This window comes from Pangasianodon hypophthalmus, chromosome 14 (assembly GCF_027358585.1).
Source record: "Pangasianodon hypophthalmus isolate fPanHyp1 chromosome 14, fPanHyp1.pri, whole genome shotgun sequence".
Lineage (NCBI taxonomy): Eukaryota > Metazoa > Chordata > Actinopteri > Siluriformes > Pangasiidae > Pangasianodon > Pangasianodon hypophthalmus.
This window is the reverse complement of record NC_069723.1, coordinates 24,360,114-24,380,178: the sequence shown is the minus strand read 5'-3', so window position 1 is coordinate 24,380,178 and position 20,065 is coordinate 24,360,114. Positions and strand designations below refer to the sequence as shown.

The window sequence follows — 20,065 nt, the reverse complement described above, 5'->3', positions numbered from 1 at the left end:
TTGGATGTTTGATGGTTGAAGCTTTCTAAACCTGTTCTACTTGAAACCTTATCTGAACAGATCCTCTGTTGTTGGGTTCTACAGAGAAACTTTAAAGTTTTCTTAAACGTTAAAGACAAACTGAGTGTGAAGTAACTTATTGACTGAGCTCGAGGTCAAAGCATATATACACAAACACACACACACACACACACACACACACACACACACACTGTAACTTTATCAGTCGTCACTCGCTGTAACTTTTCATCACGGGCACTAACAGTGGTTTTGCTTTCAGTAGTCAGTTTTCAGCTTTTTGGATATTTTTCGTCTGTAACTCTCAGACGGTGCAGCGCGGTGTCCCCGGGTCCATCCTGTCTCTTAGCACATGAAAATATCTTGAATATAGTCTGATTTATCTAGTTCTTCCTATTATAAGTTTAAAAGTAACCACATAAGATTATTAAACCTATTTTTAGACATTTTTTATGCATTTCAAACTTTACCTTTTCTTGTACTATTGGCAGATGATTTTGCTTCTTTTTAGAAATAAATGCTTAAAATTAGCAAAATGATCTGCCAATAGAACAAGACGATTTCAAGCTTGGAATTAGTAAAAAATGTCTAGAAATAGGTTATAATAATCTTATATTTGGTTTGTTGTAATCTTGCAATAAAAAAATACTAGATATTTTTGACTATATTCAAGATCTTTTCACTCGTTAAGATGGCATTTTTTTGCAGTGTGTGTGTCTGGAAGTTCTGCTCATGTTCTCCCCGTGTCCATGTGGGTTTCCTCCTCCGGGTTCTCCGGTTTCCTTCCAAAACCATGCCTGCAGGTGGATTATGCCTAATTACCCCCAGGTGTGAGAGTATGTGTAAATATAAATATAGAATAATTGATATGAATATTTTATAGAAAAGTCCACCATGTTCCTTGTCTTTCTTGACTAGTGTAGTTTATTCTGACTGAGCTCCCAGAACACAGGCCGAGCTGCTCACACTGGAAGACCTTCTTCTCCCAGCTTCAGTGTACAAATAAACGCAAAACATTAAGTTGAATGCTTTAAAATAGATCACAATTTCTTTTTTTATGTTATTAATTTCTTATCTTACTATGTTATATAATATACAAATTGCAGGTGTCATTGTGTCCCAGACTTGTGATGTACAGTTTGGTATTCAAAATCAAAATCTTGCCCAATTATTTGACTAAACTGTTCAATAAATGTTTGACTTTTGATCTGTAAATGTTTGAGATTTAAAATAACTTCTTTCCACCAGTGTGATCGCCTCAGCCTGCGTTTTAGCTGTGAGGCTAATGTAGCTAATAGCTTCTGGATTAGCGTGTGTAGATGTCTGACATCAGTGATATACTTCACCTTTAACTACATTTACACTGAATTTATACATCAGCAGGTCACTTTGAGATACACAATAAAGCTGAATGTGACCATTTAAACACACACACACACACACACACACACACAATGCTAAACCCAATAGCACGATGCTAAACCGGGGCTTTAAGCTAGCTACATTAGCCTCACAGCTCCAGTACACAACTACAGACACCAAAGACTGTCTCAGCTGATGGACTTTATTGGGGTTAATGAGATTATAGTGGACAAATTGTTTTTATTCCCCATTAATCCAGTTTTTTTTTTTCGTTTGTGAGGTTTAATGCAGTCATTTTGTTTTGTAAGTACCGGACATGACCACCAGATGGAGCTGTTGTACAGAATTACCATCACTCTCAGTCTATCTATCTATCTATCTATCTATCTATCGTACAGCCAGAGTGCTAGAAGGGCACTTTGTCTACTACTATTATTATTATTATTATTATTATTATTATTATACTTTTGTGTATTTTTCATGTCTTTGTCCTAGTCTTCATTTGCTTATCATTCCTTTTATTTTATTTTATTTTATTTTGGAACAGCAACCTTGAGAGCTACAGTGCTAATCAACAACTGGAAGTATAATAATAATAATAATAATAATAATTATTATTATTATTATTATAAAAAATCCCAGGAAATTATTAGGCATTTATAAATTTTCCTTTCTTTGTCCTACTAGTCTTTATTTTATTTTATTTTATTAAAATTAATTTTATTTTTGTATGGTTACCTTGAGTATTACAAAGGTGCTATTTATATGGAACACATTATTATTATTATTATTATTATTATTATTATTATTATTGTTATTATTATTAAAAGCTTTATAAAAGAAAGGAAACAAAATAAAACCAAATGTATGTAATGTAAGTAGACTGAGGTTTAGATTGAACTAGATAGTTATGAGATTATTCACCTATTTTACTTTACTTCCTTCAAGCATTTATTTTTCTAAAAACAGTGAGTAAAAATTTTAACTCATGCTGCTGTTCTGTTCGAATTTGCTGGACAGATATTTGGATAAACATCATGTGTTGTGAAACCTCTTGTGATATATTTTTTGCAGTAGATCTCCTTTCAGCTGAGGAGGAAATGTAGGTGTAATAATGTGAGCTGTTAATGTGATCAGACTCTGAATAAAGATTCGTGTCGTTGTTGGCGCACAGCTGGAGGTGGCGGCTTTTTACAAAGGCTGTATTGAGAGGAGGACACGCAGTGCATGCTGGGATATCAGGCTGCATTTTAAACACACACACACACACACACACACAAACACACAGCAGAGATAAAGCAGGCGTGGCTGTGAAATTGCAGCTGATTTCACCATCAGCACACTGCCTTTCTCCATCTCCTCGCTCTCAGCGACGTGATGCAAGCTCGCACACGTTGATGATGTCATCACTGCATCCTCAGCATCCTCAGCTCCATCATCACAGCCATTTTGTGCTTCTGCTCTCTCCATCCTGCCCTCCCTCCCTCCTCCCTCCCTTCTCCCTCTCGTCTCCTTCCTGAGCCCACACCGAGTCCTGACGCACCACTGAGTACCAGGCCCCTGCAGACAAACACACACACACACACACACACACACATACACACACACTGTGATGCTGTGTCTGATGTGCTGATCCAGGGAGAGGCTGAGACCCTGCGCACACACACACACACACACACACACACACACACAGCGAGAGGAAAACAAGGCAGACGAGGACGACAGGCTCAATGGAATAACATCCAGCACCAGAAGGCTCCCCGGGACTTTCACCATCACGGAGATTGGGTAAGTCGAGCAGCTTTGTGTGGAAAATTGCTGGATTTGTTGGTTGTTATTTTTGGTACGTCAGTCTCCTGAGCTGTACAGGGTGTTGTTCTGTTCCGTTCTGCCTTCTGTTCGGCCTTGATGTTCTGAAAAGAGGAAAAAAAAATTAGATGGCACATAACATACGCTGCTGTTTGCTATAAAAACCTGAGCCTTGTGAGAAATTATAACAAATAAACATAATTCTGAAAGATATTAGCATAAAAAATGTCTAATATTCCTCATCATGAGATGATTTCTAGACATTTTTAATCGGATTATTTCTTATGAAATGATCTCATGTCACTTGATAATGGCAGACGTTACTTCCTTCGAGCATTCAGATGATTATTTATTAAATATCACAGAATGAAGTCACGCTGGATTCCTTCGTAGGATTACTTACGATCAATAATTCTGTCCAGAAACAGGCTCAGTAACCCGAGCAGAGGGAAATGTCAGATATATTAGATGTACATTGTATAGATTATGAGAGATGTTATGATAGATGATACTGAGGTGTCGTGTGTTTTGCAGTGGTTCTGATGTGACCGTGACCAGAGCACACAGGCTCATCCGTGTAAAAATGCGTCTCGATAATGACTCTAAACTCAGATTTTAACAGGATGTCAGTGATTTAATCCTGCATGATGCCTGTGTGTGTGTGCGTGTGTGTGTGTGTGTGTGTGTGTGTGCTGGGGTGAGGCCAGTGCCATTCATTCACTGTCCAAAATGGCCGACGCTCTGTTTACATTCCTGGATGGATTTGATACAGAAATAAAGGATTCGATTGTATCTCCACACACACGCAGATTATTTATGTACTAAACGATGGATTTGTTCTTGCTGTAATGTCTGTCCTGCTTAACATGTGCTTCTTATACATTATACTGTCTTTAATTTAATTTAAAGAATCTGCTCTTCTCTGATTGGTCGGTTTCTGACATTTCTGTGTGTGAGCGATTAAGTGCGCTATGTTGAAGAAGTTGAATTAAATTAAAATAAAGATTTTAGTCAAAAGACTATGCAGCATTTATTGCAATTACTTACATTTACTACGTTGTTAGTCCTCTCAAACAAACAAACAAACAAACAAAAAAATAAATAAACAAACAAATAAGTGTAAGTTGGTAAGTAAATACATAAATTAGTGCATGCATATGTTCGTAACTAATTTAATAAATAAATATATATACAAGTAAGTAGACAAACAAATACAAATAAATAAATAAATAAGTAAGTAAGTGTGCAAATCCCCAGTTTCTCACAGTTCCTTCCTCTGGTACAAATACCTGTAATGTCAAGCAGCAAGTTAAAAAAAAAAACCTTACCAGACCCATTTAATTTAAGAAACTCTTGTACTGCTTATTTTAATTATTTAAATATTTCTAACCGAACATACGCAGGACAAAATCTATATAGAAATCCTGAGAGATTAAATGTGCGCATGAACAAGTCTATTCAAAATTTCTAAATGATAAGAAAAACTTTTACTGCTGTTTTGTTTTCAGATAAACGAACCACCTGGAGCTAGTTCTCATGTCGAGTGGCTGGAGAAAGACAGTTTGAGATCACAGACAGATTGTCCATTTTTACTCATTTAGCAAGAAATTTAGCAAGAAACAGAATTAAGGTTATCAGCTAACACTTTTCGTTTGACTGCAAAACACTACGTCCTGCCACAAAACAGAAAAGTCTCTATAAAACAGTAATCATTAATAAATATATGATTATCTCTAGATAACTGTTAATAATGCGAGGTACCAAAACACATGCACAATCACAAAAAGAACAATTAGCTATAATGATTCATTTTGGGCAACAAGTTATGTTGATAATAAAGTGGGGATATTAAACAATATTAAACAATATTTAAACAATATTAACAATATCAAAGTTCCTCATGTCCAGACTCGTGCACCTGCCTAAGTCGATTTTCACTTTGTTCATTCAAAACTACAAAATGTCAGGGATAGAAAATGCTGACTGAAGAAGGAAGTAGCGTTTTTCCCTTTCCTGTCTGCATAAAAGCAAGAGACCATTAAAAATAAAAAATAAAAACACTAATGTTGAAATAAATCTAATAGGAGTCTCGTATATGTCACTGCATGAATAGTCCTAGCTGTAATGATCACATTAATCACTGGTTTAATTTCATAAGCTTCCACACTCATTATACAGCAGCACATAGAATAGCACTTGATCCAGCACATCCGGTTATCTTACATTTTAGTTTTTTATATTGTGATCCAACAGTGTGCATGAATTAATGAAGCCGTGAGATACTAAATCGAGATCATGAAATCGAATTGTGTGAGATGTAGGACATTTTATCACACTTTTATTTCTCTGTTTTGAGTCAAATTAATAAAACAATATCAAAGTGTGTGTTAATTCGATGCACTTGTAACATGTAAACAGTAAACATTTTTGAAGGATAAGCTGACCGAGCACTCATCTGCTACACTTACAGAAAAACGTCAAGTTAAATCACTTCTTCAGATAAACAATGTCTCTGCTTAAGATGCGTCTCCTCTGATGTCCTACGTGGACTTTAAAGGGACGATATTATTAATTCATTATTAGTGGAATATTTTTGTATTTGATATTGGTCTTGAATGACATTTCATTGTGTTTACATTAAACTGTTAGACAGACAGTGGCACTGGACTTAATTCTGCTCCTCAGTTGAACTGATATCACGCAAGAAAAATGCACTTAAGTTAAAAGTCACATGTAACTGAGACACGCCTCTGTTTTAGGCAAACTCCGCCCCCTGTCCAGAACTCTCACGTAACTTTTAAATAGTGCTTAAGTCTGTAGCTACATGTGAGATCTGAACATCGATGTGTGCAATTTCGTTAATAAATCACACTCACTATGTGTGCATTAACTCACCTCTCAGTATGGCTCGTTATTATCACCAAGCTGAATCTGAAAATGTACAATACTAATAAATAATTCCTCAGTTGGATTGTACAATTTTTCAATCAAATTTGACGATTCTTTGGATGAGACCTTAACGATAATTCGACAAATCCGCTGCTCTGAGACTCCGATAATTTTGGAATAGTATTGGGACCTGAAAAATGTAACATCAGCACATGGCAGATACACTATATTACCAAAAGTATTCGGTCACCCATCCAAAGGATCAGACTCAGGTGTCCTAATCACTTGGCCTGGCCACAGGTGTATAAAATCAATCACTTAGGCATGCAGACTGTTTTTACAAACATTTGTGAAAGAATGGGCCGCTCTCAGGAGCTCAGTGAATTCCAGCGTGGAACTGTCATAGGATGCCACCTGTGCAACAAATCCAGTCGTGAAATTTCTTCGCTCCTAAATATTCCACAGTCAACTGTCAGCTTTATCATAACAAAATGGAAGAGTTTGGGAACAACAGCAACTCAGCCACATATATACACGCATAGTGCAAAGAGGTCGTCGACTTTCTTCACAGTCAATTGCTACAGAGCTCCACACTTCTTGTGACCTTCAGATTAGCCCAAGTACAGTACGCAGAGAGCTTCATGGAATGGGTTTCCATGGCCGAGCAGCTGCATCCAAGCCACACATCACCAAGTGCAATGCAAAGCGTCGGATGCAGTGGTGTAAAGCATGCCGCCACTGGACTCTAGAGCAGTGGAGACGCGTTCTCTGGAGTGATGAATCACGCTTTTCCATCTGGCAATCTGATGGACGAGTCTGGGTTTGGAGGTTGCCAGGAGAACGGTACATTTCGGACTGCATTGTGCCGAGTGTGAAATTTGGTGGAGGAGGAATTATGGTGTGGGGTTGTTTTTCAGGAGTTGGGCTTGGCCCCTTAGATCCAGTGAAAGGAACTTTGAATGCTTCAGGATACCAAAACATTTTGGACAATTCCATGCTCCCAACCTTGTGGGAACAGTTTGGAGCGGGCCCCTTCCTCTTCCAACATGACTGTGCACCAGTGCACAAAGCAAGGTCCATAAAGACATGGATGACAGAGTCTGGTGTGGATGAACTTCACTGGCCTGCACAGAATCCTGACCTGAACCCGATAGAACACCTTTGGGATGAATTAGAGCGGAGACTGAGAGCCAGGCCTTCTCAACCAACATCAGTGTGTGACCTCACCAATGCGCTTTTGGAATATTGACATCATATTGAACCCTATGGGTTAGGAATGGGATGGCACTTAAGTTCATATGTGAGTCAAGGCAGGTGACCGAATACTTTTGGTAATATAGTGTATTATAACAAAGAACTCGAGAGTATTTCACCAACCCTGATCTAAATGAATTATCTCACCTAAATGCAGTTTCAATATGAGAGAGAATCCAAAAATACGATATGTTTTTATAGAAAGGTTGGGAATCTGCAGGAACAGAGTCGGAATCATCTTCATTAAAAAGTACTGAGTAGAGCAGTATATATATATGTGTGTGTGTGTGTGTGTGTGTGTGCAGGAAGACAGTGATGGTAATGATGAGTCATGGTCAGAAGCTCCAGAGCTCCCATTACCTAAATTAAATGTAGGTCACGTGACTCATCCCAGAGCAAACGTATAGAAAACCTCCAGAACATGGCGTTTGCTGCTTTACTGAGACATTTCAAGCATTTTATCATTAATTAATTGCGTTAATTGCGTAATAAAATATGCAATATATCTTTTCTTCATCTCACTAATTATCAAGATAAACAATATGGATAGAAGTGAAACCCCAAAATCTCTTTCTCACACTGCAGCTACAAACATGATCAAACACAGGATTCAGGAAAATGTTGAAAGGGCTGTTGAATTCTGGATTCTGCATTCTGATTGGTCAGAAGGTGTTGATTAATTTTCTATAATAGCTGCACATCACAGGTTTATATTAATGCGCTCGTGCTAATACGTTATCGTTTCTATAGTAACAGCTCATTCACAGGGACGTGTATTGCAGATACGCCACGTAATCGATCGTTGATCGTTGAACTGTTGAAGTAAGGAGACGTTTATTTAACATTTATGGAAGGAGTCTCCAGTGTCAGTGCTTTGTAACGGTCAGAGGTAAAGCTGTAATTTTTTTGACATCTTCAGGAGAGAGGAGTTTATACTTAGCGGTTTCTCAGTAAAATGACAAGCTGCATTCTCTATGTTTTTGTCTTATTAACTTCAAGAGAAAGAAAGACAGTGAAGCTGGTGAGGAAATGAATGTTTATAGCTGCTATAACGTAAGTGAGAACAGGAACTAGCTTGTTTAGCAGACAACATTAAATGTAACTATAAATGGATAAAAAGAATAATGTGTCACTCTTTACTTAATAAAAATAATAATTGTTGGTAAATTGCTGAGGAATGAAACACTCAGGAACATGCTGTTGTAGGAAACTCATCAACTTCAGGGTAGAAACAGTAACTCTGCTTCATCACACCATTTTTCTTTAACACAGTGTTTTATTCCTTATTTAATGTTTTTTGTCCTGAACAGAACATGAGGCTACGTTTCTGTAAATTCACACTGTTTTATATTTTATTTAGGTATTTATTATTTAGTTCACTCTGTCCTCATTTCCCCCGTCTTGCTCTGTACAGGTGGAACTCGGCCTGCGTTTCTCCTCCACCTGCGGCTCTAAACGTCTCTCATCATGGCAGGAGCGTCGGTGAAAGTAGCCGTCAGGGTTCGACCCTTCAACTCCAGAGAGATCAGCAAAGAGAGCAAGTGCATTATTCAGATGTCGGGGAACACCACCAGTGAGTCTCACCACCATTACACTTTCAGTTTCACACTTTACCTGACACACTGTCTACACTTCTGAACTGTAAACACTGCTGAAAGGTTCCAAACACAGTAAACAGAAAAACCTCTCCTTTTCCCTAGTTCTACAAGTTCTCTCAGCTGATAGTTCCTAGTTCCACTAGTTCCACTAGTTCCTAGTTCCACTAGTTCCACTAGTTCCTAGTTCCACTAGTTTTACAAGTTCTCCTATCTGTTAGTTCCTTGTTCCACTAGTTCACCTAGTTCCTAGTTCTAATTTTCCTAGTTCCTAGTTCTGTGAGTTCTCCTAGATGCTAGTACCTAGTTCCATTAGTTCTCCTAGTTCCTAGTGCTACAAGTTCTCGTAGCTGCTACTTCACTGTTCCACAAGTTCAAAAGTTATCCTAGCTCCTAATTTCTCACATTTCTAGTACTTTAATTTTTAGCTTATTTTAATTCCTTAAGGGTTTGCCAGGTTGCAAGAACTCTTAAAGGTTCTAACATGAACCCTACAAGTGTTTCCTTGTCACAAAGTGTTCCATACACACAGCTGAAAAAAAAAAAAGATTACCTCAAAGGTTCTTGAAGAGATCCTTAAAGGCTCTACATTTTCTAGAAGAAGTAAGGGGAACTACAAGAATCGGATGTTTCAGAGGAATTAAATTAAGGTAAATGTGAAATTAAAGCAAAGTAAGAGGAACTATAAATTAGAGAACCGAGAACTAAGAAAAGTAATGGAACTAGGGACTAGGAGAACTACAGTAACTAGAAAAACTATTGGAACTAGGAACTAAAAGAAATAACAGAACTAGTGACCAGAAAGTATGAGATCTACAGACTTTAAGATCAAGATGAGCTGGAGAAACTAAGGGAGGAACTAGTAATAAGTGGAACCAGGAACTAGAGGAACTAGGAGAGGAACTAGGAAGTATGAAGGGAAGTACAAGCTAGAAACAGAACTAGTGGGATTAGGAACCTTTAGAGAAACTCCTCCTATTTTCACAGGTAGAGGTGTGTGATGGGAAACAGCACACATCTGGCCGGGTTAGGGATAGTCCTGGGTTCAGAGCCACGCTGTTCAGTGGAATAGCGCTATAGAGGAACTTGAAGAACTAGAAACTTGGAGATGAAGTGAAATTAGAGGAACTAAGAGTTATAAGAGTCAGGAGAACTAGAGGAAATAGGAACTATGAGAGCTAGTGAAACTAGGATCTGGAATAACTACAGGAGCTAGAAGAAATAAAAACTAGGAGAACCTAGTGGACCTAGTGGAATTAAGATGAGGCTGAACTAGAAGAAATGGGAACTAGAGGAAGTTGTGAACCACAAATTCTCCTCTTTTGTATCTCTGAACATCGTCCCAGAGAATGTTCATGATGGCTGATGCTTGTTAGAAAGTGTTCTCTCTCCTGTTCCACACCAGCGTGTTTCAATGTTTTGATAAAAGGAGTTCAGTAAATTGCTCTGATTAATGGTTGAGGATTCTGAGCTATCTGCAGTGATGAGCTATTTGTTGTTGTTCTGTGAGTGTGTGAGTGTGTGTGTGTGTGTGTGTGGGTGCACAGACAGACAATGCGTCATGTGCTGTGATATTTTCCACACTGCAGAGCTTTGTGTGTGTTTGTGTAGGTTAATGATCTCATACTAGCAATCTGAACAATGCATCACACACACACACACACACACACCCCTCTTCATGCTGCATGAACCACCAGCAGGATGAACCTTGACATCTTCTGACATTTCTGTACAGTAAAATGGATAATGTTATATTTTTGTAACACACACTGAGGCATTTAGTTATTGGATCTGTGTAACTCAGGTTATTACAGAAATGTCACCACGTGTATGAACATTCCACCATGAAGTGTTCACATTTCCAATCATTTCAAGTCGTTTTTTACTCTTTTCATCCTCGCAGCTTTTTCTGTGTCTCACTGTAAGTGTGTGTGCAACTGATTTGTAAAAGAAAGATTCTAGGAGAACTAGAGGAACTAGGAATGTAAAAGGTTACTAGGACAACTAGGATTACTAGAAGAACTAGGGAGTAGGAACTAGGAGAATGAGAGGATCTATGGAGTAGGAGCTAGGAGAATGAGAGGAACTAGGGAGTAGGAGCTGGGAGAATGAGAGGAACTAGGGAGTAGGAGCTAGGAGAATGAGAGGATCTATGGAGTAGGAGCTAGGAGAACTACAGGAACTATGGAGTAGGAGCTAGGGGAACTACAGGAACTATGGAGTAGGAGCTAGGAGAACTACAGGAACTGTGAAGATGAGAGAAAATAGGGAGTAGGAACTAGGAGAATAACTTGGGAATAAGAACTGGTAGAATAGAGGAACTATGGAGTAGGTGCTAAGTGAACTAGCAGAACTATGAGAATTAGATGAACTAAGAAGTAGGAACTAGAGGATCTGTAGGAACTTGGTGATCTAGATGAACTAGGAAAGTTAAAACAGCTAGGCCAGCTAGGAGTACCAGAGGAACTAAAAGAGCTAAGGGAACTAGGGTGTAGGAGCTTTAGGAACAGCATGAATCAGTTTGACTGGAGCAACTCTGAACCCAGGTAGTAAGAACTAGAAGAACTACATGGTACAAACACGGTGAACAAGAGGAACTTGAGAAACTCTTGAAACTATGAGAACAACAAGAAGGAAGGATACTAAAGGCACTTGGAAAAAGAACTAGGAGAACTAGGATCACTAAAGGAACTATGGAGTAGAACAACTAGGGGAACTATAGGGGAACTTGAGGAACTAGGAGAACTGGAGGAAATTGAGTGGCTAGTGAGTACTGTATAAATAACTATTTGAAGTAAAATAAGTCATAGTTTTTCCGAGTGTCTGCAAGAGAACAAAAGGAACTAGCAGAACAAGGGGGTAGGAGCTAGCAGAACTAGCGGCAATATTTGCTTTATAAATGTTCCTGCTTGGGATTGTAAAAGCAAAGCATCATGATCTCTGTCCTATCCAGTACAATGACGACACCTTTTTATCTTAATAATATTTATTTTTTGATGCACTGACTGAGTTTTCTCTGTTTTTTCCAGCGATCATCAACCCTAAACAGCCGAAAGAGAACAAGAGCTTCAACTTTGACTATTCGTACTGGTCTCACACATCGGTGAGTTCGAGCTAACGCCTACGAAGCTACTTTACTTTACGTCATGTAACCAGGCAACCACGAGATCAGATCAGATTCATAAACCTGCAACTGCGATTGTAACGTAATCTTCGCAAATACAGTCCTCATTACAGGGGCGGGGACAAGTGGGTGGGCCCAGAGTGTGGAAGGGGAGGGGCTTAAATAAATAGTTAAGAGCTGCAGAGACAAACTACAGAGTCTGATTTTAGTATTCAAAATGACAGTATTTTTTTTTTTTTTTTTTTCACAATTGAAAGATACAATATTTTACCTCTGTTTATTTTTTCTCTTTAGCCGGAGGATGTTAACTACGCCTGTCAGAAACAGGTGTACAAGGACATTGGCGAGGAGATGCTGCTTCACGCATTCGAAGGCTACAATGTCTGCATCTTTGCGTACGGCCAGACCGGAGCGGGAAAATCCTACACCATGATGGGCAAACAGGAGAAAGACCAACAGGGCATAATACCTCTGGTACGTTTATATTATTATTATTATTATTATTATTATTATTGTGTAAAGACCAACAGGCTCAGAAGGATAAGAGATGTGAAACAGCAGCAGGACCTGATGATCAATTTAACGATTTCTGTGTGTTGATGTTCTAGTAAAATACTGAAGAAGTATAAGAATCACTGTTTCCATCCTTAAGTTGATTATTTTCCTATAATGGCATGTCACCAGGTGTTTTGTTCCTCACATACCACAGCAAATCGCCAACAATTACATGTTTTTTTTATTAATTAAAGCGCAACACATTCTGTGTATACGTATGTTTGTGGTTATATGTAATGTTGTGGAATGTTTGTAAAACAAGCTAATTTCTGTTCTCACTCACGTTATAGCAGCTAGAAACAGTCGTTCTCGCACCAGCGTCTCTTTCTTCTCTCTCTTGAAGTTAATAAGACAAAAAAATGCAGCGTACCAAATTAGAACAAACACATTAATATAAACCTGTGATTTGCAGCTGCACTACTGTCAGAGCTGCTGTTATAGAAAATGAATCAACACCTTCTGACCAATCAGAATTGAGCATTCAACAGCGCTGTAGTGTAATCAGAAAGAACAGATTTTTAAACTCCTTGCCTGACCAATCAGACGTGAGTACTCTACAGAATACTAGGAAAAAGAAATGATCTACAGTATGGATACTAATGGATCTACAGTACACACACACACACACATCTACTAATGGATCTACAGTACACACGCACACACACACACGCACACACACACACACACACACACACATTTTTAGGGGATTATACCATGGACAGGTGAATATTAACCCTCTAACCTCTTCTTGTGTCTTTGTGCTAGCTCTGTGAAGACCTGTTCACCAAGATTAATGACAATGGAGACAATAACATGTCCTACTCTGTGGAGGTGAGACATGTTTCTACACACATCAGGGCTAGAACAATGTGTTAAAATCACACCACGCATGCAGATCTCTCTGTTCTAGTTAACACCCTACCGATTTCAGATACTGATATATCGTCCAGCCTGTAGTACAGATGTTTCTTTGTGTATGTTCAGGTCAGTTATATGGAGATCTACTGTGAGCGAGTGAGAGATCTGCTGAACCCGAAGAATAAAGGAAACCTGCGTGTGAGAGAGCATCCACTCATGGGGCCGTACGTGGAAGATCTGTCCAAGATGGCCGTCACGTCCTACAACGACATCCAGGACCTGATGGACTCGGGCAACAAAGCCAGGCAAGTGGAAGTGGCTAAATACATTATTATTGTATTGTATGTGTTGTACATTGTAGTTCAACAAAGGAGAAATTTGATTAGCTAGTCACAAATTTTGTCATATGACATCAGTGCTAGCTTTTCTTTTCATTTCTTCAGCTTGACATAGTGCTTAGCATAAAGTACTGCTTTTAACTATGCAATATAATAGTTTAGAAATATTACCTAAACATAGCACTGCGCAAACATTAGCTAGCTAACTAGTTAGTTACGTAGCTATCCAAGTTCTAATTTAGCTAATGTGAGATAAGTCTTGTGGTCACTATCATATGTTTGGATGGTATAATTAGATGTCTCCAGAAAAAGGAACATGACTTCTTTAAATTGAAAAAAGAAACAAAAAGTGTTTCTTTACACACATCCTTATTTTTTAATAACACATGTCTCTGGTTCAACAAGGGGCGGAGCTTAAGTTAAATTTGTTTATACAAGCACAAACTTGATCATGTGACATCACCACAGCAGTTATCTAATGTTAACTAGCTAAGTAGTTATTGTTTAGTTTTTAATTTTAAGCTAATTTTATTGTTTAGTAGCTAGATAAGTTAGATCAAGTTTGTGACCAAATGATCAAATGTGTGTGTGAGAAATGTGTGTTATTCACAAAATCAGGAGAGTTTGTTAGTTAGTTTGAGAGTTTGTTAATTTGTGCATAAAGGATTCCTTTTTGTGTTTATTTCATTAGTTAGATCAGATATATAATATAATCAGAATAAATTGCAGAGTTTAAGTAACGCCGTGTTACACAACATCTCTCTCTCGTTACAGAACCGTAGCAGCTACGAACATGAACGAGACGAGCAGTCGCTCTCACGCCGTCTTTAACATCATCTTCACACAGAAACGCTTTGACAGCGACACGGACAACACCTCAGAAAAGGTGCGACCTTATTAACGGGTGGCTGTTTTACAGTGTTCCACCACGAAACCTCCTGTGTGTGGCTCAGTTTCTCTAATAAACATGAATAATCATTCTTTAAAACATGCTCAGCTCCTCTATCGCATGCAGAGAAACGCAGGACAAACTGGCGTATTAGTTTCAAACTCAACAAATAAAGGAAACATTACATTTTCGGTCTTATGAACAGGTTTTTTTAAATGTTATTTTCAAAACTTCAATATTGTTAATGGTTTTAATTTAATTGTATTGCTAATAACTTACTTTAAGTCACAGATAATCTGTCTCTCTCTCTGGCTGACATCAGACGGGGAAGCAGAGGTGACTGTGATTGATTAAAGATGGGAACCATTGAAAAAAGAGAAGAGACAGGGCTTATGTGTTCTTAAAAATGGAAACCTGGTCACATTTTTGGGGATATTTTTGGTGTGGCCTGTGCATTTTAGCCCTACCATATAGTTTACGTACTAAAAAAAGTATGTGCTGTATAATAATTAAATAGCAATAAAATAATAAACATAATAAAAATGGCTTCTGTTTTAAAACATAAAGTGATCTCTTGTTCCCACTTTGACTTCTTATCCAAATAAGGAGCTCCATTTCCCTCAGTATTGTTTCTAATCATTAATGGGATGCATTTTATATTGTGATTAAATCTACAGAGAGGGCTCTGGTCAATGAGACATTTCTAATTCATGAATACAGAATGAAGGTTATGTAAATCTCCCTGGAATGAGAACGCCGACCCTAACCACCACACCAGTGCAGTGTTCATTAGCTCTTCCGTACATTAGTGCATTATTTAGCTGATGCTACTTGTTTTCTCACCGGACGCAGGTCAGCAAAATCAGCCTGGTGGACTTGGCAGGCAGCGAGAGAGCCGACTCAACTGGAGCCAAAGGCACCAGGCTGAAGGTGAGACGCCCATCATTCTGCAGTCCTGAGTGTCTAAATGTCTTACACTGTACATTAATGCACTATACTTTCCTAACATGATCAGAATTTATGGTACTATTACCAATCTGTGTTTAAGCACAATTTTATACATTACAGTTTAAGCATGGACACAAACATTAAGCATGCACCATTTGCAAATTATTGATCATGACAGTACAAAATGTCTGATTAAACATTTATATATATTTTTAAATAAATATAACATAACAGCCTTCTTATTGGTTAGAAGGGCATTATTTAGGGGCGGAACTGCACTTTGTTTCTGGTGGCATTTCGGGTGGGAAAAGCACTCTGACTGGTTTCGGGCATTGGAAGCAGGATCTGCACTCTGATTGGATACAGTCACATTTTATAGGAATATGTGCAGTCAGTTACAATAGCACTGGGGGGATGGACTATGAGCTGATTGGTGACAGTGGCACTGGGGCCACGAGCTGCACTCTAATTGGTTACAGGGCCATTTTGGGTGGGGTCTGCACTCCTGCTGCAGTGGCATTGGGGTCAGAAGCTGCACTATGGTTATAATGACATTTTGGGCAGGGGCCATTTTTTTATTATAAGGTACAGTGGCAATTATTGTTTTCTTTTTTGTTTTTGGTGGTGGCTTCTCTCTCAGTGGTTTCAGTGGCTCTGTGGGCAGAAAATGCACTGTGATTGGTTATAGTGGAAGTTTTGTGGTGGTACTCTGGTGCAATTCATTGCATTTTGGTGGATAAACTGGTTACAGTTTACAGACTGTGGTCTGGTTGTTTACAGTGGTATTGGGGTGGGACTGTGGTCTTGTTGGTTACATTGGTATTGGGGTGGTGACTGTGGACTGGTTGGTTACAATGGTATTGGGGTGGGACTGTGGTCTTGTTGGTTACATTGGTATTGGGGTGGGACTGTGGTCTTGTTGGTTACATTGGTATTGGGGTGGGACTGTGGACTGGTTGGTTACATTGGTATTGGGGTGGGACTGTGGTCTTGTTGGTTACATTGTTACTGGCATGGGACTGTGGACTGGTTGGTTACAATGGTATTGGGGCGGGACTGTGGTCTTGTTGGTTACAATGGTATTGGGGTGGGACTGTGGTCTTGTTGGTTACAATGGTATTGGGGCGGGACTGTGGTCTTGTTGGTTACATTGGTATTGGGGTGGTGACTGTGGACTGGTTGGTTACAATGGTATTGGGGTGGGACTGTGGACTGGTTGGTTACATTGGTATTGGGGTGGGACTGTGGTCTTGTTGGTTACATTGTTACTGGCATGGGACTGTGGACTGGTTGGTTACAATGGTATTGGGGCGGGACTGTGGTCTTGTTGGTTACAATGGTATTGGGGTGGGACTGTGGTCTTGTTGGTTACAATGGTATTGGGGCGGGACTGTGGTCTTGTTGGTTACATTGGTATTGGGGTGGTGACTGTGGACTGGTTGGTTACATTGGTATTGGGGTGGGACTGTGGTCTTGTTGGTTACATTGGTATTGGGGCGGGACTGTGGTCTTGATGGTTACATTGGTATTGGGGTGGGACTGTGGTCTTGTTGGTTACATTGGTATTGGGGCGGGACTGTGGTCTTGTTGGTTACATTGGTATTGGGGTGGGACTGTGGACTGGTTGGTTACAATGGTATTGGGGCGGGACTGTGGTCTTGTTGGTTACATTGGTATTGGGGCGGGACTGTGGTCTTGATGGTTACATTGGTATTGGGGCGGGACTGTGGTCTTGATGGTTACATTGGTATTGGGGTGGGACTGTGGTCTTGTTGGTTACATTGGTATTGGGGCGGGACTGTGGTCTTGTTGGTTACAATGGTATTGGGGCGGGACTGTGGTCTTGTTGGTTACATTGGTATTGGGGCGGGACTGTGGTCTTGATGGTTACATTGGTATTGGGGCGGGACTGTGGTCTTGATGGTTACATTGGTATTGGGGTGGGACTGTGGTCTTGTTGGTTACATTGGTATTGGGGCGGGACTGTGGTCTTGTTGGTTACAATGGTATTGGGGCGGGACTGTGGTCTTGTTGGTTACATTGGTATTGGGGCGGGACTGTGGTCTTGATGGTTACATTGGTATTGGGGCGGGACTGTGGTCTTGATGGTTACATTGGTATTGGGGCGGGACTGTGGTCTTGTTGGTTACATTGTTACTGGCGTGGGACTGTGGTCTTGTTGGTTACATTGGTATTGGGGTGGGACTGTGGTCTTGTTGGTTACATTGGTATTGGGGTGGGACTGTGGTCTTGTTGGTTACATTGGTATTGGCGTGGGACTGTGGACTGGTTGGTTACAATGATATTGGGGCGGGACTGTGGTCTTGTTGGTTACAATATTGGGGCGGGACTGTGGTCTTGTTGGTTACATTGGTATTGGGGTGGGACTGTGGTCTTGTTGGTTACATTGGTATTGGGGTGGGACTGTGGACTGGTTGGTTACATTGGTATTGGGGTGGGACTGTGGTCTTGTTGGTTACATTGGTGTTGGGGTGGGACTGTGGTCTTGTTGGTTACATTGGTATTGGCGTGGGACTGTGGACTGGTTGGTTACATTGGTGTTGGGGTGGGACTGTGGTCTTGTTGGTTACATTGGTGTTGGGGTGGGACTGTGGTCTTGTTGGTTACATTGGTATTGGGGTGGGACTGTGGACTGGTTGGTTACAATGGTATTGGGGTGGGACTGTGGTCTTGTTGGTTACATTGGTGTTGGGGTGGGACTGTGGTCTTGTTGGTTACATTGGTATTGGCGTGGGACTGTGGACTGGTTGGTTACATTGGTATTGGGGTGGGACTGTGGTCTTGTTGGTTACATTGGTGTTGGGGTGGGACTGTGGTCTTGTTGGTTACATTGGTATTGGGGTGGGACTGTGGACTGGTTGGTCACAGTGGTTCTGGGGTGGGACTGGTCTGAATGGTTGCACTAAAATTGCGAGTGGGGACTGTGTAAAATGTGGCTGTTGAATATTGCTGTGTATTGTATTTATATAATCAGTTATTAGCACATGCCTATATAACTGGAGTGAAAGGACTTACATAAAAAGCTTTTTTTTTTGTGGGATGTTATAAGTTTAATTGTGTTTTTTCTGTCTGTAGGAAGGAGCGAACATTAATAAATCCCTGACCACACTGGGCAAAGTGATTTCTGCTTTAGCTGAAATGGTGAGAGATCACTAAATATGGAACAGCTTGTTCTGTGTGCTAAGGAAATGATATTATATTATCTGTATTACTAAGTGGAATTGATTATAATGGTATAATGTTTTTTCCTTTGTATTTATCTGTAGGACTCATTACCAAACAAGGTGAGATACTGCATCAGGTTATATCTTTGCTGAGTCAGTTACACTTTTACCGTGGTATTACCAGTTCTTCTCACTTCCTGTGTTTACTGCTGATCACATGGCATTTCTTAACGAATAAAAATAAAGCATTGAATCACTGAAATAGTAAAAATGATTTACAGATTTACACTGCAATCTAAGCGCTGATGCAGGCCTACAAGCTGATCCCAATTTTTCTCTTTCTGTAGAACAAGAAGAAGAAGAAAGTGGAAAGCTTCATCCCCTACAGAGACTCTGTACTCACCTGGCTGCTCAGGGAGAACCTGGGTATGATGCTTTTCACACCCCATAATAACAATACAGTTATTATTTCTATTATTATTGTATTAAACACGTGGATGTTAGAATGATGTAGTTGTATTGCTTATTTCCAATTCAAATCTGGATGAGTAAGAAATAAAACACTACGTATGTGCTGTTATAGAAATCTGTGAAACGTTAGTAAAAGTTAGTTCCTGTTCTCACTTACGTTATAGCAGCTATAAACAGTCGTTCCTTTGGCAAACCCTGACGTTAATAAGACAAAAAAAGCTTGTCATGTTATCAATCAAAAAAGCAGGAACTCCTCTGTCCTGAAGAAGTCAGAAAGCTTAAAGCTTACAGCTTTACCTCTGTCGGTTACAAAGCACTGACACTGGAGACACCTTACATAAATGTTAAATAAACGTCTTCTTAGAAAAAACAATTACACACTTTTTTAATCCGTTTATGTGGAGCTTCCAGCGTATAGGTCCCTGTGAATGAGCTGTTACTATAGAAACAATAACATATTAGAACAAGCAGAATAATCTAAACATATAAACCACACTGTGGTATAATAAGAATACCAAAGCTTCTGAATCCCACTATCGGTAGTAATTTCTGCCAGCTTATCACTCCGTATGATTATAATTATACTCCAGTTAATATAAAGCAAAACTGTCAGAAAACTGAACTGAACTGTGTGTGATCAGGTGGAAACTCACGTACTGCCATGGTAGCTGCTCTGAGTCCTGCAGATATTAACTATGACGAGACTCTCAGCACTCTCAGGTAAGTCAGGATTCATTAATACAATAAAATCTAAATATTATTGTACACTA

The 20,065-nt window shown here is 39.5% G+C and overlaps 1 protein-coding gene across 7 annotated transcripts in view; it reads left to right on the top strand.

The window, feature by feature from the left end:
• Positions 1 to 2,691: 2,691 nt before the first annotated feature.
• The window catches only part of kif1ab (kinesin family member 1Ab), a 59,572-nt gene continuing 42,198 nt past the window's right edge, over positions 2,692 to 20,065 (top strand). For 2 of the 7 annotated variants that reach the window (XM_034310410.2, XM_034310408.2), the window contains exons 1-12: positions 2,694 to 3,168; positions 8,747 to 8,905; positions 11,957 to 12,030; positions 12,346 to 12,525; positions 13,372 to 13,437; positions 13,591 to 13,769; positions 14,577 to 14,688; positions 15,544 to 15,621; positions 18,736 to 18,801; positions 18,927 to 18,944; positions 19,172 to 19,250; positions 19,937 to 20,015. In XM_034310410.2, the coding sequence (XP_034166301.2) occupies positions 8,800 to 8,905; positions 11,957 to 12,030; positions 12,346 to 12,525; positions 13,372 to 13,437; positions 13,591 to 13,769; positions 14,577 to 14,688; positions 15,544 to 15,621; positions 18,736 to 18,801; positions 18,927 to 18,944; positions 19,172 to 19,250; positions 19,937 to 20,015 (1,037 nt within the window). In that variant the 5' untranslated portion in view covers positions 2,694 to 3,168; positions 8,747 to 8,799. Of the gene's footprint in view, positions 3,169 to 8,746; positions 8,906 to 11,956; positions 12,031 to 12,345; positions 12,526 to 13,371; positions 13,438 to 13,590; positions 13,770 to 14,576; positions 14,689 to 15,543; positions 15,622 to 18,735; positions 18,802 to 18,926; positions 18,945 to 19,171; positions 19,251 to 19,936; positions 20,016 to 20,065 lie in introns of all 7 variants that reach the window. The other 5 variants (XM_026934993.3, XM_026934992.3, XM_053239593.1 and 2 more) reach the window with 4 other exon arrangements.